General features: G+C 36.4%; 1 protein-coding gene across 1 annotated transcript in view; it reads right to left on the reverse strand.

Moving 5' to 3' along the window:
• Positions 1-26830, reverse strand: part of NCAM2 (neural cell adhesion molecule 2) — a 263454-nt gene that overhangs the window by 130776 nt on the left and 105848 nt on the right. Inside the window, exon 8 of the mRNA XM_069589008.1 lies at positions 26257-26407. Within this exon, the coding sequence (XP_069445109.1) occupies positions 26257-26407 (151 nt within the window). The remainder of the gene's footprint in view (positions 1-26256; positions 26408-26830) is intronic.

Below are 26830 nucleotides of genomic sequence, written 5' to 3' on the forward strand. Positions count from 1 at the left end.
ATTAAAAAACACTTGCACCTTGGAAAAAAAAGCTGTGACAAAACTAGACAGTGTATTAAAAGAAGAGATCCTTTAACAAATAAAGGTCTGTATAGTCAAAGCTATCGTTTTTCCAGTAGTTACGTACGGCTGTGAGAGTTGAGCCATAAAGAAGGCTGAGCACCAAAGAACTGATGCTTTTGAACTATGATCCTGGATAAGACTCTTGAGAGTCCCTTGGATAGCAAGGAGATCAAACCAGTCAATCCTAAAGGAAATCAACACTGAATATTCTTTTGAAGGAATGATGCTGAAGCTGAAGCTCCAGTACTTTGGCCACCTGACACGAAGTGCAGAATCTTGGAAAAGACCCTGTTGCTGGGAGAGATTGAGGGCAGGAGGAGAAGGGAGCAACAGAGGGTGAGATGGTTGGATGGCATCTGACTCGATGGACATGAGTTTCAACAAACTCCGGGAGATAGTGAAGAACAGGGAAGCCTGGCATGCTGCCATTCATGGGGCTCAAAGGGTCTGACACAACTGAATGACTGAGAAACAACAAACAACCGTATTGGAAATAGCTTCAGGCTTTCCATTGAATTGAATTTCCAATTCTGCCAGATAGCAAAGACGTAACCTTCATTTTCTGTTTATTAATTTGGACTTTGGGTTTTCTTTTGTACTTTATTTATAGAATTATTGAATTGAACTGGTTTCCTTAATCTCTGAGAGTTCACAAACATAGAAAACATGAACCTAGGACAAATTTTTAAAAGGTAGAGGATAGTTTTAATATTTAACACATATTGGTAAATATTACCTTTGACAGTGAACCATATAAAAGCTAACATTTGCTTTTGGCTAGAATTTTATAAAATTCTTCCCTGGTGGCTCAGATGGTAAAGTGTCTGCCTTCAATGTGGGAGACATGGGTTTGATCCCTGAGTTGGGAAGATCCCCTGTAGAAGGAATTGGCAACCTACTCCAGTACTCTTGCCTGGAAAATCCCTGGGACAGAGGAGCCTGGTAGACTACAGTCCAGGGGGCAGCAGAGTCAGACACGACTGAGCGAATTCACTTGGTTATGCTAACTATTCTTGTTTTTAAAAGCCTCTGGTAGTTTAATATATACATATTAAACATGTATTTATATATATGTACTCACATATATACATTATATAGAGAGATTACATTGAATATAAGTAATAGTCATGAATATGTAATGAAAATGAAGACTAATCTTGCTTTTATAAATATGATTTTCATAAGTCAATATCTTAAAAATCACAAAATTCACAAGAGAAAACTAACACAAGAGGTCCTAGGTGGCAATGGCAATGATATTGAAAAATAGATTATCTTTAGGCTTTCATAGATTAATAAAAATCTGCATTTTAATTCACAGACTGTAAGAAGGAGATTTTTGTAAAACTGGATATAAAAGGAATACAGATTTTTTAAAAATCAAGAAACTATGTTCTCCTAGATATCATCACAATGAAAAGATGTAAGGACACATTATTTGGATTTAATTAAATGGCAGCTGTATAGGTCAGAGTATTTTGACAGTGCTTATATCCATTAACTTCAGTTGCTCAGTCACGTCTCTTTGAGACCCCTTGGACTGCAGCATGCTGGGTTTCCCTGTCCATCATCAACTTCCGGAGCTTGCTCAAATTCATGTCCATCAAGCCGGTGATGCCATCCAACCACCTCATTCTCTGTTGTCCATTGCATCGACTGAATCTCTGATTTAAATTTGCCAGCCTAAGAAGAAACTGCAAAACTTGCCAGGATCTGAATTTGTTAACTTCCTCAAAGTTGGAATTAGATAACTCATATCCTAGGCATAACAGGAGGCATCAAAGCAATTTTTAAGACTGCTTCAGACTTGATGTTTAGTTACTCCTGTTTTGATGACTGCCCTGTCTTTTCATTCCTTTCTTTTCCTTTCATTTACTCTCCTCTCCTTTCCTTTCTTTCCATTTGCATTCGTCTCCTTCACCTCTTTCTCTGCTTCTCTCTCTCCTCTTATTGGCTTCTTTTGTGGCTCAGCTGGTAAAGAATCTGCCTGCAATGCAGAAGACCTGGGTTTCTATCCCTGGGTTGGGAAGATACTCTGGAAAATGGAAAGGCTACCCACTCCAGTATTAGCTGAACACACAATACAGTCATCACTGTACCTGACAATTACTTGCTTAACACAAGAATTTCACTTTCTCTGTCATTTCCTCTCAGTCTCTGAAGTCATTTTTTTTTTTTTTCCTGAACATGTTTTTTTTTGGTGATTGGTACCTGTGACCTGATTTTAGTCTCACTTCTTGCTGAATGAGACTAAATCTTGCTAGCTGGATTCTTGAATTCTGCCTGCTCTTGGGAAAGCCAGAGCTCTTGAGAAAGCCAGAGCTGATCACAAAACACAACCCAGATTATGAGAACTGAAATATAAAAAGCTTTATCTTGAATTTTGAAAGGCTCGTGATTAATTGAGTTTCCCATAGTTCGGTTGGTAAAAAATTCGCCTGCAATGCAGGTGAAAGTGAAAGTGAAGTCGCTCAGTTGTGTCCGACTCTTTGCGACCCCATGGACCCCTACCAGGCTTTTCCGTCCATGGGATTTTCCAGGCAAGAGTACTGGAGTTGGTTGCCATTTCCTTCTGCAGGGGATCTTCCCGACCCAGGGATCGAACCCAGGTCTCGTGCATTGCAGGCAGATGCTTTTATCTCTGAGCCACCAGGGAATCAATGCAGGTGACCCCAGTTCAATTCCTGGGTTGGAGAAGGGAAAGGCTACCCACTCCAGTACTCTGGCCTGGAGAATTCCATGGACTCTATAGTCCATGGGGTTGCAAAGAGTTGGACATGACTAAGCAACTTTCACTTTCACTTCATGATTAATAAAATAGGGCAACTCACTATACAACCTCACTATATGTAATTCTTTCCATTTTGTGAATAAAAAGCTTATTAGGGTAAGCTTTAAAAACAATGAAAAACAAATTAAGTCTTAAAATTGTATTGTTAGCATAATATGTATTGTCCTGGTAAAACAACAAAATTACTATTGCCAGTATGTGTGGTTCTTAAAATATTAATCAAATATTAAATTAAATTAAAATTTGAAAACTTTATATCACGAATATTAGATTTTAAGAACCACACATACTAACAACAACAATTTTATTGTGTAATAGAATATTCTATTTCAAAAGCTTTCCTCACCATAAATCTAAGTATATAAAGATATCATTTTCTTCCCTTCATGCCACTATTTTATCCCAGGTCAAGGCCATATTCATTACCTAGTGAATTTTAGAAGCCCTGTTCTAACTGGCTTACTGGCCTACTAGCTTCTATTTCAAGATAATGTTACTATGCTACTTAAACCTTTCCAAAAGTTCTCATCATACCCCTTAAGTCAAAAACTTCTTGATGATGTACAAAGTTCAACATTAGCTGGCCTGTACCTACTTCTGTGACCTTGTATCCATCAGGTTAACTGTATCCCTTAAACTCTAACCATTCATAGCTCTTTCAGGCTTTCAGCCTTTTGTATTATCAGTCCCATCTGTCTAATCACTTTCTTATATATTTCATCTCAATGCAGTTGCATGCCTTCATTCTACATAATTAAAATGTAAGTTCCATGACAGTAAAGATGATGTTGGTTTTTGCTGTACAGCACCTGAATTTATATCTGACACTCAGTAGGTACTCAGTAAGTAATAGTTAATTGAATTAATTAAAACCTAGGACATATATGTATTTTTAGACAGTAGCACTCCATTTAACAAAGGAAGAAGGTGTTTGCTTGGCTTTCCTAAAATCACAGAACTTAGTACTTCAATCCTCTTTTAAGTCTATAGTAATGCATTGCTTTTCACAGATTCTTATTGTCTATTTTGTGAAGAGGTCAGCCCTTTAAGTAAGCTAAGAATTAACTGCACATTTTTTTGTGTGTGATAAGTAATATAAATGCTTCTTAAGAATAATCTAAAATACCTTGACTTTTTTTTTCAGTGATTGAATTTTCTCATTTGATTTATGCTGAGGGAAACTACCAAGGGAATTAAAACTAATATATCCTTTGGCACATGTAGAGGATAATTCAATTAATAATTTCATATATCTGGTTCTACTGTATGTTCACTCAATGGAAAATCAGCTATGGCAATTAACTGGATTCAATTCATGGTATCATGGGAATTCTAATGGCTCCATGGAATACTAAATTAGATGTGTGCTTATTGCAACTAACCATAGCACTGGGTGTGCATTTGCTGTGCTCAATTTGAGCAGTCAAGTTATATATAAATCTCAGCATATTTTATAACTCTGGAGTCATAAGCATCATTTATATTGAGATACCTGTGTCTTTTTAGAATATGTGTGTTCTAATTTGACTGTTGTGTCAAAGGAGTCGGACACAACTGAGCAATAAACAACAACAGTGATTGAACATAAGAAAATTTTGATCATAAGTAAGATGAATTAATCCTCTTTCTACTATTGTTATTCTTTCTTTTGTCCAAATCTGTCTCTTCCTTAAATCATACATACAAATATTAATAAGTATTGTACTGCCTGTGGCTGGTCTGTTCCCTATTGCTGCTTTATATAATTGACATCTCCAGAAAAGGCTACACCATTTTATATTATATTATTATTATGCACAATTTCACATATAAATTTAGGATAGAAGCTTAAGTGAATCTCATAAGAATTTCTGAGTGATCAAAGGAAGGAAGACTGGTCATACAGATATAGCAGTGTTAAAGTTGTTTACAAATAACAATGATAGTAATCTCCTCAGTGTCTGATTTAGCATTAGCACATTCTGTAACTTATGTAATTTGTGTTTATTTATGTCAAACAAATTTAAAGTTTGTCAACATTACTAGAATTGAAAAGAAAACTATCAAGTTAAATACAAACTCTTTATCTGGTGACGTACTTTGATGTCTAGTTTGTTGAGTTTATATGTGGTTAAAAATAGCTCAAAAATGTAATTCACTTCTTAAACTCTCCAGGTCTATCAAACCCTTGACTTTAAAAAAACTAAAAGCAAATGAAAGCATTTCCACTTTTATATGTTAAGACCTTGAACTTGAATTCTAGAATGCTGCTCATCTGATATATAATGAAATAACTGGGTCAAGAAAATAGAAAACAAAGAAAACTCAGTATTGTTGCCAGCATCATCATCACCATTCTAATAAAAACAGTGAAATAATGATGATGATAATGGTTAAAATGGTACATATGACTGGCCACTCATTATTTTAAGTATGTTATATAAAAAGCAAATTTAACTGCAATAACATCACATTATGTCGCAAGGAGATCCAACCAGTCCATTCTGAAGGAGATCAGCCCTGGGATTTCTTTGGAAGGAATGATGCTAAAGCTGAAACTCCAGTACTTTGGCCACCTCATGCAAAGAGTTGACTCATTGGAAAAGACTCTGATGCTGGGAGGGATTGGGGGCAGGAGGAGAAGGGGACAACAGAGGGTGAGATGGCTGGATGGCATCACCAACTCTATAGACATGAGTTTGGGTGAACTCCGGGAGCTGGTGATGGACAGGGAGGCCTGGCGGGCTGCGATTCATGGGGTCGCAAAGGGTCGGACACGACTGAGCGACTGAACTGAACTAAACTGAATGTCTCATTATTATCATCATTCAACCTTTGTATTTATCCCCTTTTAACTGAAATACTGAAAAGTTAGGAATTATATAATCCTTTTCTACATCCATTTAAGTCTCTTAATTGAAAACTGAGAATTGGTAACAAGTTGTCATATATCTATAACTTTTGAACAACCACAGTATTATTTAATAAGACCTAGATCACAAAGATCACAATTTTTTTCTGATTAACTACTGTTTATACATTTTATATTTTAACGTGTACTTAATTAGAATATTTTTTACTTAAAGAGATGTAAACTATTATTAAAATATAAGATTTTTTTTACTTAATAGAGCAAAACAACTTGAGCCAGATAGAATAAATAAAGCAATTCAAATTATGATTAGAATTAAAGCCTATGTGATATATTTAAGAGCATTTGAATCATAGTGAATAAAACCAAAAAATATATAGCTTCTCTGAAAATAATATTTTATTTTATGAGTTTCTCCTTTTAGACAGTATTTTTTGACCTAACAAAATGTCTGTACTCTTTTTTTTTAATCTAGCATATTTTAAGTATTAGTAACTATTAGTTTAGTCCATGAATATACCAATAAATATAAAACATCTGTACTATACTATTATGCACAGATTTACATTATACATTGTTGAGTTTTATAATAATATTAATGCTTTTTAATTAATTGAAAAGTATATAGAAGCAAGAACCCATTGTAAACTACAGACTGTAAGAAAAATACCATAGGTAACAAAATTTAATCAAGAAAGAATTTTTGTAACTTTATGCTTATTTTAAAAAATATTGCCAGTTTAATTAAATAAGCAACCACATAGTCTTTCAGTCACTAACAATTCTAATTTACCAAATGAACAAATCTATGAAAGTGATTTTGATTTCTCAGAATAGAATTCCAAATATAGATAAAAACATGGTAAAGATTTTAGGATATCTATTACATGCAAAAACATTTTTTGGGATTTTCCCAAGAGCTTCTGAAAAATCAGAAATATGTGTTTCTTTTTTTCTTCAGAAAAAGAAAGTCACTAGAAACAATTAAGTTTGTCTCTGTGGATATTTTATTATAGCAGAAAGGTTTTTACTTGTCCTAAGAAGGAATAGCTAGTTGTGCAAAATCAAAACATTTTAAATAAAATTTTACATAAGTGTATATATACTCTAATGAAAATTTTTACTTGGTTTATTAGGGTATGATCTGGAATTTTTACATATCTAATTCTTATTTTTGAGTAAAGATCTAAAAATATATCTTTTTATGATAATTAAGCAAGCATAATGAGAAATATTGCTCAGGAAGATAAAAATGTTTAAATCAATTGTTTTAGCCTTTAGAGTATTTGAAACAAAAATTAATCATTTTATAAACTATGAGAAAAATACAGACAAACAGAAAAGTATGAAAAATAGCTTGTCTTTCATGGTATTGGGCTGATTGCATTGACAATTACTCTTTTTTACCTCAAAAGGGCAGACAGACTAAAAACCTCCATCAGAGGACAGACAGCCTGAAAACCACAATCACAGAAAACTAACCAATCTAATTACATGGACCACAGCCTTGTTAACTCAATGAAACTATGACCATGCCATGTAGGGCCATCCAAGATGGAAGGGTCATGGTGGAGAGATCTGACAACACGTGGTCCACTGGAGAAGTGAATGGCAAATAAGTTCTGTATTCTTGCCTGGAGAGCCCCATGAACAGTATGAAAAGGTAAAAAGATACAACACAGGAGGAAGAACTCCACAGGTTGGTAGGTGCACAATATCTGCTACTGGAGGTCAGTGGAGAAATAATTCCAGAAAGAATGAAGAAACGGAACCAAAGGATAAAAAACACTGAATTGTGGATATGATTGGTGATGAAAGCAAGCTCTGATGCTGTAAAGAGCAATATTGCATAGGAAACTGGAATGTTAGGTCCATGAATCAAGGCAAACTGGAAGTGGTCAAACAGGAGATGGAAAGAGTGAACATCGACATTTTAGGAATCAGAGATCTAAAAAGGAGTGCAATAGATGAATTTAACTCAGATGACGATTGTATCTACTACTATATCTATTCTTGTGGGCAAGAATCCCTTAGAAGAGATGGAGTAACCATCATAGTCAACAAAAGAGTTTGAAATGCAGTACTTGAATGCAGTTTCAAAAACTACAGAATAATCTCTGTTCGTTTCCAAGGCAAAGCATTCAATATCACGGTAATGCATCTAAGCCTAAAAGATGATGCTGAGAAAGTGCTGCACTCAATATGTTAAAATTTTGAAAACTCAGCAGTGGCCACAGGACTGGAAAAGGTCAGTTTTCATTCCAATCCCAAAAAAAGGTAATGCCAAAGAATGCTCAAATGACTGCACAATTGCACTCATCTTACATGCTAGTAAAGTAATGCTCAAAATTCTCCAACCCAGGCTTCAGCAGTACATAAACCATGAACTTCCAGATGTTCAAGCTGGTTTTAGAAAAGGCAGAGGAACCAGAGATCAAATTGCCAATGTCCCCTGGATCATCAAAAAAGCTAGACAGTTCCATAAAAACATCTACTTCTGCTTTATTGACTATGCCAAAGCCTTCAATAGTGTGGATCACAATAAACTGTGGAAGATTCTGAAAGAGATGGGAATACAGGACCAACTGACATGCCTCTTGAGAAACTCGTATGCAGTTCAGTAAGCAACAGTTAGAACTGGATATGAAATGACAGACTGGTTCCAAATTGGAAAAGGAGTACGTCAAGGCTGTATATTGTCACCCTGCTTATTTAACTTATATGCAGAGTACATCATGAGAAACGCTGGGCTGGAGGAAGCACAAGCTGGAATCAAGATTGCCATGAGAAATATCAATAACCTCAGATATGCAGATAACACAACCCTTATGGCAGAAAGTGAAGAATAACTAAAGAGCCTCTAGACCAAAGTGAAAGAGGAGACTGAAAAAGTTGGCTTAAAACTCAGCATTCAGAAAACTAAGATCATGGCATCTGGTCCCAACACTTCATGGGAAATAGATGGGGAAACAGTGGAAACAATGGCTGACTTTATTTTTCTGGGCTCCAAAATCACTGCAGATGGTGATTGCAGCCATGAAATTAAAAGACACTTACTCCTTGGAAGGAAAGTTATGACCAACCTAAACAGCATATTAAAAAGCTGTCTAAAAATGTTGACATTACCTTGTCAACAGAGGTCTATCTAGTGAAAGCTATGGTTTTTCCATTAGTCATATATGAATGTGAGAGTTGGATTATAAAGAAAGCTGAGCACTGAAAATTTGATGCTTTTGAACTGTGGTGTTGGAGAAAACTGTTGAGAGTCCCTTGGACTGTATGGAGATCCAACCAATCCATGCTAAAGGAGATCAGTCCTGGGTGTTCATTGGAAGGACTGATGTTGAAAAGCTGAAACTCCAATACTTTGGTCACCTGGTGAGAAGAGTTGACTCATTGCAAAAGACCCTGATTTGGGGAAAGATTGAGGGTAGGAGGAGAAGGGGATGACAGAGGATGAGATCGTTGGATGGTAACACTGACTCAGTGGACATGAGTTTGGGTGGACTCCAGGAGTTGGTGATGGACAGGGAGGCCTGGCATGCTGAGGTTCATGGGATCACAAAGAGTCAGATGACTGAGTGACTGAATTGACTGAATCCAGTCTATGAACCAATCTGTAATGCTGCATGAGATGAAGTTGAATGGTTCTGTTAGGACCTACAAGTTCTTCTAGAACTAACACCCAAAAAAGATTTCCTTTTCATTATAGGGGATTGGAATGCAATGTAGGAAGTTAAGAAATACATAGAGTAACAGGCCAATTTGGCCTTGGTGTACAGAATGAAGCAGGGCAAAGGCTAATAGTTTTGCCAAGAGAAAGCACTGGTCATAGAAAATACCCTTTCCCAACAACACAAGAGAAGACTCTAAACATGGACATCACCAGATGGACAACATTGAACCCAGATGGATTATATTGTTTGCAGCGAGAGCTGCAGTCAGCAAATACCATCTGTAAAAACAAGACTGGGAGCTGACTGGGGCACAGACAATGAACTCTTTATGGCCAAGTGAGACATAAACGAAGAATGCAGGGAAAACCACTAGACCATTTAGGTATGACCTAAATCAAATTCCTTAGGACTATACAGTGAAAGTCAGAAACAGATTTAAGGGACTAGATCTGATAGACAGAGTGCCTGAAGAACTATGGACAGAGGTTCGTGAAACTGTATGGGAGACAGGGATCAAGACTATCCCCAAGAGAAAAGAAATACACAAAGGAAAATGACTGTCTAAGGAGGCCTTACAAATAGCTGTGAAAAGAAGAGAGGCAAAAAGCAAAGGAGAAAAGGAAAAATATACCCATTTGAATGCAGAGTTCCAAAGAACAGCAAGGAGAGATAAGAAAGCTGTGCTGAGTGATCAATGCAAAGACATAGAGAACAATAGAAGGGGAAAGGCTAGGGAGCTCTTCAAGAAAATTAGAGATACTAAGGGAATATTTCATGCAAAGATGGGCCAATAAAGGACAGAAATCATATGGACCTAAGAGAAGCAGAAGATATTAAGAACAGGTGGCAAAAATACACAGAAGAACTATGCAAAACAGATCTTAGCAACCCAGATAATCAAGATGGTGTGATCACTCACCTAGAGCCAGACATCCTGGAGTGTGAAGTCAAGTGGGCCTTAGGAAGCATCACTACAAAGTTAGTGGAGGTGATGGAATTCTACTTGAGCTATTTCAAATCCTAAAAGATGATGCTGTGAAAGTGCTGCACTCAATATGCCAGCAAATTTGGAAAACTCAGCAGTGGCCATAGGACTGGAAAAGGTCAGTTTTCATTTCAATCCCAAAGAAAGGCAATGCCAAACAATGCTCAAACTACCACACAATTGCCCTTATATCACACGCTAGCAAAGTAATGCTCAAAATTCTCCAAGTCAGGCTTCAACAATATGTGAACCATGAACTTCCAGATGTTCAAATTGGTTTTAGAAAAGGCAGAGGAATCAGAGATCAAATTGCCAACATCCGCTAGATCATCATAAAAGCAAAAGAGTTCCAGGAAAACATCTATTTCTGCTTTGTTGACTATGCCAAAGCCTTTGACTGTGTGGATCACAGAAAACTGTGGAAAATTCTGAAAGTGATGGGAATACAAAACCACCTGACCTGCTTCTTGAGAAACCTGTATGTAGGTCAGGAAGCAACAGTTAGAACTGGATGTGGAACAACAGACTGGTTCCAAATAGGAAAGGAGTACTTCAAGGCTATATATTGTCACCCTGCTTATTCAAATTCTATGCAGAGTACATAATAAGAAATGCTGGGCTGGATGAAGCACAGGATGGATCAAGACTGCCAGGAGATAAATCAATAACCTCAGATATGCAAATGACATCACCCTTAATGCAGAAAGTGAAGAAGAACTAAATAGCCTCTTAATGATAGTGAAAGGAGACTGAAAAAGTTGGCTTAAAGCTCAACATTCAGAAAACTAAGATCATGGCCTCTGGTCCTATCCCTTTAGGGCAAATAGATGGGGAAACAGTGGAAATAGTGGTAGACTTTATTTTAGGGGGCTCCAAAATCACCACAGATGGTGATTTCAGCCATGAAATTAAAAGATGCTTACTCCTTAGAAGAAAAGTTCTGATCAAACTAGAGAGCATATTAAAAAGCAGAGACATTACTTTGCCAACAGAGGTCCATCTAGTTAAGGCTATGGTTTTTCCAGTAGTCATGTATGGATGTGAGTTGGACTATAAAGAAAGCTGAGCTTTGAAGAATTGATGCTTTTGAATGGTGGTGTTGGAGAAGATTCTTGAGTGTCCCTTGGATTGAAAGGAGATCCAACCAGTGCATCCTAAAGGAAATCAGTCCTGAACAATCATTCGAAGGACTGATGTTGAAGCTGAATCTACAATTTTGCGCCACCTGATGTGAAGAACTGACTCATTTGAAAAGATCCTGTTGCTGGGAAAGATTGACGGCGGGAGAAAGGGACAACAGAGGATGAGATGATTGGATGGCATTAGTGACTTAATGGCGGAGAAGGCAAAAGCATCCCACTCCAGTACTCTTGCCTGGAAAATCCCATGGACGGAGGAGCCTGGTAGGCTGTAGTCCATGGGGTTGCTGAGGGTCGGACACGACTGAGTCACTTCACTTTCACTTTTCACTTTTATGCATTGGAGAAGGAAATGGCAACCCACTCCAGTGTTCTTGCCTGGAGAATCCCAGGGACAGGGAAGCCTGGTAGGCTGCCATCTATGGGGTCGCACAGAGTCGGACACGACTGAAGTGACTTAGCAGTTACTTAATGGACATGAGTTTGAGTAAATTCTGGGAGTTGTTGATGGACAGGCAGGCCTGGCATGCTGCAGTCCATGGGGTCGCAAAGAGTCAGACACAACTTCTTGACTGAACCGAACTGAACTGGACCTCAAAAGATATTTTAGTAGGCCTAAGTAAACAAAATGTCCCTAAACAAAGAGGATTGTCATTGAATTATTAATATTTCTATATAACAAGAACTCTTTGAAATTCCACTTATGAAGTATTTTAAGATAACTATAGTGCTAATAATAGTCATTTAAAGAGGTTATTTACTGTTACTAAGACTTCATCACAGGGGCAGAAACAGTTTGACAGTAATACTAAAGGAGTGTATGATCCCCTGGTGGCTCAGACGGTAAAATGTCTGCCAACAATGTGGGTGATCCGGGTTCAATCCCTGAGTTGGGAAGATCCTCTGGAGAAGGAAATGGTAACCCACTCCAGTACTCTTGCCTGGAAAATCCCATGGACGGGAGAGTCTGGTAGGCTACAGTCCACAGGGTCGCAAAGAGTCGGACACGACTGAGCGACTTCACTAAAGCAGAGGGGACATTTTACTCAAGATGACCATATAAATATATCCCACAAAATAAAGGGGCATGTTTGAATAAATAGAGTAAGTCAAATGAGCCATATAGCTTTTAAAATTATATAGATACTGAATCATTATTATCTGATTCTCAGGTTCCACTTCTTTAAGATATCATGATAATTTCACTTTTCTGAGAGGATTTTTCTCTATTACTGCTCAGTTGTATAATCTCTATGATACATATTTAACTATATGTGCATTAAATTATGTCAGGTTTTCTAAGCAGTTTCAAATAAGTAGATCCCAGCTTCCTAGACATTTTGCAAAATTTTGTGCTCTTTTAATCTTTTCACATCTTAGGAAAACAATGTTAATACATTGCTTCTAGTGTTATATAATAATTATTATGAAACCAAGCAATTATTATGATGTTTCTTAAATGAAGATACACAAATATTATTTCCTTCTTTAATGTCTTTAGAACAATCTATTATAAATTATATATTTTCTTATTCCATATGTGATAATTACATAAGCAGGTCTAACACAACTTAGAGAAATGTGTTAACATACCTATTCTCAAAACAGAAATATTGTTTTAAAATTAACTACCTGAAATTTCATTCATAGGCATGAACCTCTGATATAGCTTGTTTGACTCAGCCAGTATTCTCTCCGGAAGCCCTCCAGGTATAACAGGAGTGCATTTCCCTGATGGATGGATGTTAGGATTAACCACATGACTTTTTCAATGTGAGAGGAGCAAATGCCTGAAACTTACTTTTTTTATTGAGTTGTGCTCTTTTGCTTCTGCCATCACCATGGTATAGTTTCCTCCCTGTAGTTGCCACCTCTTGAATCTGGTTTCAGGTGTTACTGGACCCTAACATGGAGTTAAGCATCGCTGCTTGCAGTAGTGCCCCCTATTCAGGATCAGCTGGTTCCAGTTGAGCAAGAGAATTATTAATTCATGTCACTGAGTTTTGGAGTGTTTACTATGTATATGTATTGTGACATTAGCTGATGATGTATCTAACCACATGGCTTTTTTTTTTTTTTTCTTTCTCCTGAGCCATTTTTGTTGATTCTCATATATTTTGCTACTTGGTTTTGTTTATCACTGGTTTCCATTGCTAGAATGTAAGGTCCATAGAGTCTATTTTTTTTGTTCATTATAATTCTACATTCTCAACACCTGTAAAAGGGCTTGGTGTGTAGTACATGCCTGATAAATATTATTGAATGAAAGAACGTAATTAAAATTTGAACCTTAGTATGCTTAAACTTAGGCTTCCTTGGTGGCTCAGTGGCAAAGAATCCACCTGATTAGGCAGAAGATCAGGGTTCAGTCCTTAGTTTGGGAAGATACCTTGGAGGAATGAAATGGCCAATATTCTTCCCTGGGAAATCCCATGGACAGATGAGCCTGCCCAGCTACTGTCCATAGGGCTCAAAAGGGACAAACACACTCATCAAGTAAACAACAACAATGATTAAATTCATAAAATAATAAATTTAGAGCAAATTCTTCCTATTTACACAAGAAAAAACTGAAGCTTTGGTAATTTAAATCACTTAACAAATGTCCTAGGATTAGACCTAGTAGATCCATTAAAATCTAAGAATAGCTCCTATTACTATGACTTTAAATATTATTCTAGCAAAGTCCAATATATTAAAAAGAAAAATTGCTAGCAAGTTTACACCATCACCTCTTTTTTGGGTGTTAGTTCTAAAAGGCATTGTAGGTCTTCATAGAACCATTCAACTTCAGCTTCTTCAGGATTACTGGTTGGGGCATAGACTTGGATCACCGTGATACTGAATGGTTTGCCTTGGAACCGAACAGAGATCATTCTGTCATTTTTGAGATTACATCCAAGTACTGCATTTCAGACTCTTTTTGTTGACCATGATGGCTACTCCATCTCTTCTAAGGGATTCCTGCCCAGAGTAGTAGATATAATGGTCATCTGAGTTAAATTCACTCATTCCAGTCCATTTTAGTTCACTGATTCCTAGAATGTTGACGTTCACTCTTGTCATCTCCTGTTTGACCACTTCCAATTTGCCTTGATTCATGGACCTAACATTCCAGGTTCCTATGCAATATTGCTCTTTACAGCATTGGACCTTGCTTCTATCACCAGTCACATCCACAACTGGGTATTGTTTTTGCTTTGGCTCCACTCTTTCATTCTTTCTGGAAATATTTCTCCACTGACCTCTTGTTTTGAAGGACAAAAAAATGTCCTTCTTGTTATAGGGGACTGAAATGCAAAACTAGGAAGTCAAGAAACACTTGGAGTAACAGAAAAATTTGGCCTTGGGATACGGAATGAAACAGGGCAAAGGCTAATACAGTTTTACCAAGAGAATGCACTGGTCATACAAACACCATCTTCCAACAACACAAGAGAAAACTCTACACATGGACATCACCAGATGGTCAACACCAAAATCAGAATGATTATATTCTTTGCAGCCCAAGATGGAGAATCTCTATACAGTCAGCAAAAACAAGACTGGGACCTGACTGTGGCTCAGATCATGAACTCCTTATTGCCAAATTCAGACTTAAATTGAAGAAAGGATGGAAAACCACTAGACCATTCAGCTATGACCTAAATCAAACCCCTTATGATTATATAGTTTAAGTGAGAAATAGATTTAAGGAACTAGATCTGATAGAGTGCCTGATGACACTCAGAGTTTGTGACACTGTACAGGAGACAGGGATAAAGACCATCCCTTGGAAAAGAAATGCAAAAAAGTAAAATGGCTGTCTGAGGAGGCCTTACAAACAGCTGTGAAAAGAAGAGAAGTGAATATTGTAAAGTAATTAACCTCCAATTAAAATAAATAAATTTATATAAAAAAAGAAAAGGAGAAAAGGAAAGATATTCCATTTGAATGCAGAGTGCAAAAGAATAGCAAGGAGAGATAAGAAAGCCTTCCTCATAAATCAAAGCAAAGAAATAAGAGGAAAACAATAGAATGGGAAAAACTAGAGATCTCTTCAAGAAAATTGGAGATACCAAGGGAACATTTCATGCAAAAATGAGCTCAATAAAGGACAGAAATGGTATGGACCTAACAGAAGCAGAAGATATTAAGAGGAGGTGGCAAGAACACACAGAAAAACTGTAAAAAAAAGATCTTCATGACCAAGATAATCATGATGGTGTGGTCACTCACCTAGAGCCAGACATCCTGGAAAATGAAGTCAAATGGGCCTTAGAAAGCATTACTACAAACAAAGCTAGTGGAGGTGATGGAATTCCAGTTGAGCTATTTCAAATCCTAAAGTATAATGCTGTGAAAGTGCTGCACTCAATATGCCAGCAAATTCGGAAAACTCAGCAGTGGCCACAGGACTGGAAAAGGTCAGTTTTCATTCCAATCCCAAAGAAAAACAATGCCAAAGAATGCTCAAACTACCACACAATTGCACTCATCTCACACACTAGTAAAGTAAACCTCAAAATTCTCCAAACCAGGCTTCAACAATACATGAACCGTGAACTTCCTGATGTTCAAGCTGGTTTTAGAAAAGGCAGAGGAACCAGAGCTCAAATTGTCAACATCCGCTGGATCATCGAAAAAGCAAGAGAGTTCCAGAAAAACATCTATTTCTGTTTTATTGACTATGCCAAAGCCTTTGACTGTGTGGATCACAATAAACTGTGGAAAATTCTTCAAGACATGGGAATACCAGACCACCTGACCTGCCTCTTGAGAAACCTATATGCAGGTCAGGAAGCAACAGTTAGAAGTGGACATGGAATAACAGACTGGTTCCAAATAGGAAAAGAAGTATGTCAAGGATGTATATTGTCACCCTGCTTATTTAACTTATATTCAGTGTCATCATGAGAAATGTTGGGCTGGAAGAAGCACAAGTTGGAATCAAGATTGCCAGTAGAAATATCAATAACCTCAGATATGCAGATGACACCACCCTTACGGCAGAAAGTGAAGAGGAACTCAAAAGCCTCTTGATGAAAGTGAAAGAGGAGAGTGGAAAAAGTTGGCTTAAAGCTCAACATTCAGAAAACGAAGTTCATGGCATCTGGTTCCATCACTTCATGGGAACTAGATGGGGAAACAATGGAAACAATGGCTGACTTTATTTTTCTGGGCTCCCAAATCACTGCAGATGGTGAATGCAGCCATGAAATTAAAAGACGCTTACTCCTTGGAAGGAAAGTTATGACCAACCTAGAGAACATATTAAAAAGCAGAGATATCACTTTGCCAACAAAGGTCTGTCTAGTCAAGGCTATGGTTTTTACAGTGGTCATGTATGGATGTGAGAGTTGGACTGTGAAGAAAGCTGAGCGCCGAAGAATTGATGCTTTTGAACTGTGGTGTTGGAGAAGACTCTTGAGAGTCCGTTGGACTGCAAGGAGATCCAACCAGTCCATCCTAAAGGAGATCAGTCCTGGATATTCATTGGAAGGACTGATGCTGAGGCTGAAACTCCAGTACTTTGGCCACCTCATGCGAAGAGTTGACTCACTGAAAAATAGCCAATGCTGGGAGGGATTCTGAACAGGAGGAGAAGGTGATGACAGAGGATGAGATGGCTGGATGGCATCACCGACTTGATGCACATGAGTTTGCGTGAACTCTGGGATTTGGTGATGAACAAGGAGGCCTGACGTGCTGCGATTCATGGGGTCACAAAAAGTTGGACATGACTGCGTGACTGACCTGAACTTACACCATCACATACTGTGAGCTGGCTTAATATCAACCATACTTGGATAGTAGAAAAACAAATGCTTGTCCTTGCATTTGCTCTACTGAAATTCAACCCCAAAATTCTGATTTAGGGCCACAGAATTCTGGCTGATTCGATTCAAATTGTTGGACTTGTATTTTTTCAAGAATTAGGTACCTTAACTTTGATGATCATGCTATTCTAGACTGAGGTATTTATTATTAAGATATAATAAATCCAAGAATACAAACCTACTAGCACCACACCCTAAGAAGGAGGAGGTGGGGGGGCACTGTTATGGACTGAAGATCAGTGTTTCCATAAAATTCACATATTCCAATGTGATGGGATTAGGAAGTGTGTCTTTGGAGAGGTGATTAGAAATAGATGAGGTCATAGGTTGGAGCTCCTGTACCCCAAAGAGTTAGGAGAGAGATTTTTCCTCTTGTTCTACTCTCCATCATAGGAGGATAGAACCAGAAGACAGTGATCTGCATTTGGAAAAGGTCCTCACCAGAGCCCAACCATGCTGGCTCCCTGATCTTGGATTTCCAGTCTCCAGAACTGTGAGAAACTGATTTCTGTTTCTCATAAGTCACCCGGTCTATGGCACTTTATTATAGCAGTTCAAACAGACTAAGCCAGGCTGTAAGCAGTCTACCACAAGGTCTTGCCCTATTTTTCAGGATCTTCAGGATGACAAAACCCAGTGATACCAGTGAAGGATTGGAAAGATGTGATCTTAAGGTAAAGCCTGGTCCTGTAAAGTTCTATCCGCAATGTGGTTTTCTCTGTCAAACACACAAAGTTCATTCCTACGAATGAATTTTGTGTCTCCTCCAAATGGGCATGTTGATCCCTAATCCTCCATGTGATAGTGCTTAAAGGTGGGGTCTTTACAGTAATTAATTTTAGATGAAGTCATAAGAGTAGAACCCCCATCATGGGATTAATGCCCTTAAAGAAAGATGATGAGAGGGGAGGTGTCTCTTTTTCTATATGAAGGAAAGGCCATGTGATGATAACCTGCAAAAGAGAGCTCACCAGGAACTCGACCATTATGGGCTTTCTAGCTTCCAGATCGTGAGAAATAAAAGTTTCTGCTAAAGCCACCCAGCTTAAGATATTTCATTATAGCTGCACAAACTAGGACATTCACTGTACCAGGAGAACTGAGATCACTGAGACAAGTTCTTCATTCCAAGGAAGGGCAGAAAAATGTGATGAAGGTAGAATTTGATATTTCTGGACCATTAACTTAAGCAGGTGCCAAGAGGTAGCGATAAATCCAGTAGCTACACAAAATGACTATTTCATTTGTTTGTTTGATATTTGTTCATATCTAAGATGTATCTTTTCAAGGGTCAAATATTTTCTAAAATTCTTTAACAACTTTTCATCATCATAATTTCTAAAGTATATTTTCACAAGATTTAATCTGCATCAATTATATCTGTCAGAAATAGATACAAACGTGATAAAACTAGAATAAGTTATGGTATCTGTACACATAAAGAATGCTAGATATTTAAAGTTTTCACAGAGGGTCCATGTAAAGTCTGGGTTAAAAAATACAGATGACCAGTAAAATGATTTTTTTCACCTTTCTTTCTCTTCTTATTTTCTTATCTTCTGGCTGTAGACATAAACTTTATATTTCTTTCAGATGTTGTCACTGAAATTCTGATGTTGGGTATAAAATCTAAGTAGTTGCTGGCATTAGAACCAAATTACTTCTATAAGTGAGCCATCTTCTTTAAAGTTTGAACAGTTTTAAATGTATTATGGTGAGCACACAAGGTAGGTTCATAAGACAAGATTTTAATCACAGATATAAAATGCCTGTCTGCTATAAACAAGGAGCTTTTGTAATTTCTATTTGCTTATTGAGATGCTATCTTTAAATGTAAAAGTCATGGTCACACCTTACCTACTTCATCCAGTACATGTAACAGAGAATACTACCAGAATTAGTTATTTTGAGTGATTGCAAATCTTGAGGAAATAATTGTGATACAATAAATGGAATAGATATGGAAGTAATATAAGTCTGTATTAAAAGATTAATTAATCTCTCTATATCCTTAAGAGTTTTCTGATATAGCTAACAAATTTTATACAAGAGAAAATACATTTAAATATTGCTATTATCTCTAACAAGAAATAAAATCAGGTGCAGAGAGCTCAATGATAATAAAATACAAATAAAAAAGTCAATATTTTGTAACAGGCATTGTTACCATGTAACTGTTAAATTAAATTTGTCACACAAAATAATTAAATCTAATTAACAGATAATACATAATGAGTACCTAGTCACAAAATTTAATGATACTCTAATTGTAATCAAACATGTTATGTAATTGGTGCTTATTGTGTTCAGCTACATATCACACGCCTGTTATCTCCTGTGTTTTATAAATTGGAACTCTAGTTTAACTCTTGCTTCTTAGAAAGGGTAATGCCTTTGGAATATTGAAAATGAACTGGTAGGATGCCAAGGAGTCTGCTTAAACTGAAACACAAAAGAGGTTTTGAGCAACAACAACAAAAAAGATGTAATCTATACACCTTCTAAGTTTAGTATTACTATAATAAATGTGGTTGGTATCAAATTATAAATGGCTCAATTCTTTTCCACTCATTCTTACAATATTACAATTTAGTTTCTTGAATCACATAGTAATGACTATTTTGGTAAAATGTTTGTGACAATGTATAATTTCTTTGTAATGTTTATAATTGTATACTGTTTTGAATCAAAGATGGAGACTGGAAATATTCTTATTTCTAAAATGTAAATATTTATTCACATGAATAACTTCTGATGGCATTGCAGTCCTTTGAATTATATTACAGAGCTTCTCGATGAGGGTGAAAAAAACTAAGATCACGGCATCCTGTCCCATCACTTCTTGACAAATAGAAGGGGAAAAGGTGGAAACAGTGACATATATTATTTTCTTGGGCTTCAAAATCACTGCAGATAGTGATTGCACCCTTGAAATTAGACACTTGCTATTTGGAAGGAAAGCTATGACAAATCCAGACAGAATTTTGAAAAGCTTTGCTGACAAAGGTCTGTCTAGTCAAAGCTATGGTTTTTACAGTAGTCATGTACAGATGTGAGTGTTGAACCATAAAGAAGGCTGAGCGCTGAAGAATTCATGCTTTTGAACTGTGCTGTTTGAGAAGACTCTTGAGAGTTCCTAAGACAGCATGGAGATCAAATCAGTCAATTCCAAAGGAAATCAACCCTGAATATTCATTGGAAGGACTCATGCTGAAGTTGAAACTTCAATTATTTGGCTACCTAATGCAAAGAGTCAACTCACTGGAAAAGACCCTGACACTGGGAAAGATGGAAGACAAAAGGAGAAGTAGGTGGCAGAGAATGAAATGATTAGATAGCATCACCAACCCAACTGACATGAAATTGAACAAACTCCAGGAAGTAGTGAAGGACAGAGGAGCCTGGTGTGCTGCAGTCCACGCGGTTGCAAAGAGTCGGACATAACCTGGCAACTGAACCACAACAGGCGAATGACAATTTAATGGCATTTACTATGTTCCTGAAAAGTGAAAGTGAAGTCACTCAGTCGTGTCCGACTCTTTGGGACCCCGTGGACTGCAGCCAACCAGGCTTCTCCGTCCATGGGATTCTCCAGTCAAGAATACTGGAATGGGTTACCATTTCCTTCTCTGGGGATCTTCCCAACCCAGGGACTGAACCCCGGTCTCCTGCATTGGAGGCAGATGCTTTAACCTCTGAGCCAACAGGGAAGTTTCTACTACATGAAAAAAATATGAATTTTAGCAATTAATGACATAAGGTGAATAATTATTTTATTTTCTATCTAAGTATAAATTTATCTTTTACTAGAATATGCATGTTTGCTAAGTTGCTTCAGTCATGTCCGACTCTTTGAGATCCTACGGACTGTGGCCCATGAGGCAGCTCCTCTGTCCTTGGGATTCTCCAGGCAAGAATAGTAGAGTGGGTTGCCATGCTCTCCTCCAGGGGATCTTCTCCACCCAGGTATTGAACTTGAGTCTCTTTTGCATCTCATTCAGTCTCCTGAAGTGGCAGGTGGGTTCTTACAACTAGTGCCACCTGGAAAGCCCCTACTAGAATATAACTAACCATAAATAAATTTTAAATATATAACTAACCATAAATAAATTTTCACCATAATATTCATCCATTTTAAAACATTTTTTTTCAGGATTCAGTTTTAATAAATTATACTAAGTACCTAGAGGGTAATAATCTCATATGCCTGCCACAGAGTAGAGGTTGGGCACATACATGGGCACATTTATATATTGCTATGAACCTAAAATTAATTCTTAAATGTATCATAAATTTTCAAAAGTGAGCTGGACTTTTAACATTGTGGAATTAAAGAGTAAATTTTATTGTGAAAAATAGAACATTTGAGTAAAGCATATAAAGAAATACTATAAGAATCTGGGTTAATCAAAGAGGAATCTAGACTTCCAGAGATTTTCAACTCATGTGTAATAGATATTTAGAAGAAACTGATCATGGGAAGAAAACAAGAGGCCCCGGCTTAGATATAGGGTGTGTATGTTAAATCCACAAGCAAAAGACCTCTCATTTGAAGACTGAGAAAAAGAAAATATGTCAATAGAATGCATGACTCAAGTTTGATAGTGTGTTTATTAATCTTAAGTATAAATATTTTCATTTGCTTTACATGAAATTCAGCCTTAATCAGAAGAATTATTCCCTTGCCAGGCTCCTCTGTCCATGGGATTCCCCAGGCAAGAATACTCAAATGGGTTGCCATTTCCTTCTCCAGGGGATCTTCCTGACCCAGGGATAGATCCCAAGTCTCTTATATCTCCTGCATTGGAAGGTGGGTTCTTTACCACTAGCACCACCTGGGAAGCCCTTGTAGTTAAAAGAAACTATTAAAAATCTGAATATCTAACTCTAAACCTCAGCTAAAGCCATTTATTGATTTAAAACACAGTGCAGAGCTTACTGAATCTCAGTTCCCTGACCAGGTATTGACCCAAGGCCATGGTGCTCCAAACCACTAGACCCCATCTCACAATTTAGAATTTGAAATAATTCACATACCTAGAACTTACTATATCTTTCAGGTAGATTTCGTATGAGTACAGATAAAAATATCAAATTAAATAAAATTGACTACATAGAAGATTGATACACTGAATTAGAAAAAGGAACTTAACTTCTTCTTAGGCCTTTGCAATTGAACAATCTTTTATCATGGTAATGGTTTATTTAAAGCTGTGTGTGTGTGTGTGTGTGTGTGTGTGTGTGTGTGTGTGTATCTGAGTTGTTCAGTCATGTTCCACTCTGCAACCCCATGGACTGTAGCCCTGCCAGGCTCCTCTTTCCATGGAATTCTCTTTCCAGGCAAGAATACTGGAGTGGGTTGTCATTCTCTTCTGTAGGGGATCTTCCCCACTCAGGGATCGAATCCAGGTCTCCTACATTACAGGCAGATTCTTTACCAGCTGAGCCAATATGATTATAAAAAGTAAGAGTAAAATTTGACAAAAAAATTATGAATGGAAGAAATAAATTAAAAATTGCTGTCTGGGCATGCCAATGATAGCCCAACTCCCCTACTGGTAATAATTAAAAAGACTGGAAATAGCACAAATCAAACAAAACAATAACAACAGCACTACCCTAAGGCTTCTATAGAGGGAGCAAAACAAAACTGGGGTTGTGGAGGGGAATGAAAACTAGTTTCATTGTTTTTTTTTGTTTGTTTGTTTGTTTGTTTTTTCCAGCCTTATTGCTATGTCTAGAGGGAAGGTGCTAGATAAGGAGTTTCAAAGCGATTCTGGACATAAAACACATCCAGAAATATAGAGGTACTCTGGAAAGAAGCCAATACAGATTGAATAGTATGGGGATTATCCTAGACAAGAGTCAGAGAGGAGATGCCATAATTCTAGGTATAAAACCACAGGATACTCAGCCTAAACTCTGAGCTCTACACACTTAGAACAGATACACAATGCATAGCAAAGACATTAAGAAATCAACTGAGATTTGAATAACTGATTACAGGAGACAACACGGAACTCAGGGGTGACTATCTACTTAAAACACTTTTTTCCAGATGGTTGTTGAGATCCACAGTCTGCACAGGACAATATTTATAGTATCCATGACAAAATGCCATATTTCTCAACATTCCATGAACCAGGAGAATATGAACAATTCTAAAGGGAAAAGACAATTATCATATGCACACTCCAAGATACCTCAAATGTTACAATTATTAAATATTTATTTTAGAGCAGCATTTAACTATGTCCAATGAGGTAAACAAAAATATATACAGAATAAAAGTTATATAGGAAATCTCAGCAGAGAAACAAAAAATACAAAATAGAAAAAAATATTTTTAGAGCTAAAAAAATTACTATCTTAAATAAAACAAAAAATTCACTGAATGGACTCAGTAGCAGTAAGGAGATTATCAGCAGAGAATCAGTTAACTTTAAAAGCAAACAACAGATATTGTCTAATCTAAAGAATAGTGAAACATAAGATTCATAACACTGAACAATGTCTCAGATATCTTTGAGTCAAAAAGTCTATATGTTTGTAGTTAAAAGTCCTAGAGATGAGAAAGAGATTAGAACAGAATAAATATTTATAGATTTAAAACTGTCAAATATATTGACAAATGCAAATTTACAGATTCAAGAAATTCAGTATACCTCAAACAGGATAAACCCAAAGAAAACCACATTTAGACTTATCCTAGTCAAAATTATAAGCAACAAGATGAAGAAAATAAATTGAACTCAGCTTTAGAAAAATGACACATGGCATAAAAGTGATAAATAAATCAAATTGCCATGGATTTATCATCAGAATCCAAGGAGGCTAGAAGACAGAGGAACCTCATCTTTAAAGAAATGACAACCCAGAATTCCCTCCCTCTCTATCATTCCTGAAAAAAACCATCAGGAATGATAGAGAGGGAGAACATTTTCAGATGAAAATAATAATAATAATAAATAATAGATGATATCCCCAACAGTCATGCTCTACAATAAATGGGAAAAAAATATCCTTAGACTGGAGGACAATAATATTAGAGGAAAATCTGGATCTGGAAGGATAGAGGAAGACAAAAAAGAAATTATAAAAACATGAGTAAATAATATCTCTCCCTTTCAAGTTCCTTAATATATCTATAATTTATTAAAATAATTTCTGGTGAGAGTCTCAATTAAAATGAATATGGATATAATGCATATGACATCAAACATTTTTTTAAAAGATCAGTGTGGAGTACTTGTAAAGGCATCTGTATTGTTGCAAAGCTTTTACATTTAATATAAAGTGTCAGATTATTAACTCTGAGAGAGCCTGAATAGCTACTTGTACATAAGACAAAATACACCTAGTCAGGAATTAGTGGAGAAAATGAATCATTCATGAGGAAGACATACATTAGAGAGAGAAAAATGATCCACCAAAGATAAGCACAGCCTGAACCTTTGAGCACATTAATTCACATGGGCCAAGGAACTGTGCAGCTGTGACTAAATTAAGGATGTTGGGTTGAGAATATTATCCTGGATTATCCAATGTGGATCCAACGAAATGGCAGGCAAGTCAAAGATAGGGACAGTGTGAGGAAGGAAGCAGAATCAAAGTCACATGATGGAATGTGGGACTCATTCTGCCATTACTGGCTTTGAAGATGGAAGGAGATTGCAAGTTAAGAAAAGTGGGCATATTCTAGAAACTGTAGAGCCTCCACAAAGAAATACAACCCTACAAATACTTGATTTTATCCCAGTAAGAATAATTTCTGACCTATAATATCAAGAGTTTAAAATAATATATGTTATTGTTTACAGCAAGTAAATTCATGTTCACTGGTTATATCAACAACAGGACACTAAGAAGATACAGACTATAAATGTATATTATGTCACTGAGCCTCAAAATACACAAAATGCAAAAATAAACAATTAAAGAGAGAGAGAAAAAAGTTCACAAATATGATAGAGGATTTTAACAACCATCACTCTAATAGAACAAATTTGGTGAATACATAGAAGATTTAAAGAACATATATGTGTTTTAAGTACATATTATGTATTCACTAGACAGATAATATGCCGGGACATTAAACAAACCTCAGTAAATACAACAATAATCAAAATCATATAGAGAATATTTTTTGAAGCAAAACTGAATTATAAATTAGTAACAGTAAAATATCTAGGGAAATGCTAAATATCTGAAGGCTAAACATATTCTCACAAATAATATTGACCAATGATGAAATAATCTATAAAATATAAATTATTTTCAACTGAAAGCCAAGAGAAACACAATAAATCACTATTTGTGGGATGCAGTTAAAGTACTGCTTAGAGAACAATTCCAGAAAAAGCTGAATAAACTGATATGTAAGCTTTTAAAAGTAAAGGAGGACTGCACCTGTGATCAAAAACAACTTGAATTTGCTTTACAATCAGTCATTGCAAAACAGAGTATCCTAAATACTGTGTTTTAAATATTATACAATAATTTATGAGGATGTGAAATAATTCAACAAAATTTGAATGAGAAATGAAATTCTCACTACATACACGAAACACAGGACCAATAATATTAAGAATAAACAGATAAAAATCTAAGGAGATGTTGATCAATTACTGATAACTAACATAGTTCTGTTTACATTGTGATTTAGGCTAAATGTTCCATTAAAAAGTAACAATTTTTACTGTAAGCAGTATCAAGACTATTACATACAGTCAAATCTATATTGTGAAATCTCCCATAACCTCCACTAGATGTCTCTAATAACTTGACTTTGGCTACATTCCTTCTAATGTTATATAGGAAATACTGCAACATGAACTACACCTGTGTTTTGATTTTCCTACAAAACTTAATGTTTTTCAAAGAAGAAAAAAGTTGTCTTAATACACAACTGAAAAAATTAAAATAACTTACATTCAATATCAAGGTACATGCTCTTTTGGTGCCCTCCAATTCTACTTGCAGCTTCACAGTCGTATCTCCCTGAATCTGACAAGTCCACATCTTTAATGTGCAGTGAAGAACTTCCATGCTGCCCTTTGACTTCGATACGTCCGTCTGGGCTCTGTTCACATTGATTTGGGAAAAAAGGAAGATTTTATGCTTATTTTGTGTAAAATGATGATGAAACATATTGCATTTATCATTGATATAACATTTCAAAATAAACTCTTAACTGTATTCAGTTTTTTACTTCAAAAAAGCACTGTTCCCATATTTATACTTTACTGGTTTTAGCTTATCCATTTTAGGGACACTGACATGCACATAATAAAAACATGTTTTATCAACCTTTATATTTAGCATGCTCTTTGCTTTTTAGACTTTCACTTGCTTTTTATAAAGCTAGTATGTTCTTCTAGGGACTTCCCAGGTGGCGCAAGGATTTTGTTGTTGGCTTTCCGTTGTGTTCTTTGCAAACAGCAAAATGACAACAATGCGTATTTAATTCTGGCTACAGCTTACCAGCAAAAATACCTCTGCCGTA

This window comes from Ovis canadensis, chromosome 1 (genome assembly GCF_042477335.2).
Source record: "Ovis canadensis isolate MfBH-ARS-UI-01 breed Bighorn chromosome 1, ARS-UI_OviCan_v2, whole genome shotgun sequence".
NCBI lineage: Eukaryota > Metazoa > Chordata > Mammalia > Artiodactyla > Bovidae > Ovis > Ovis canadensis.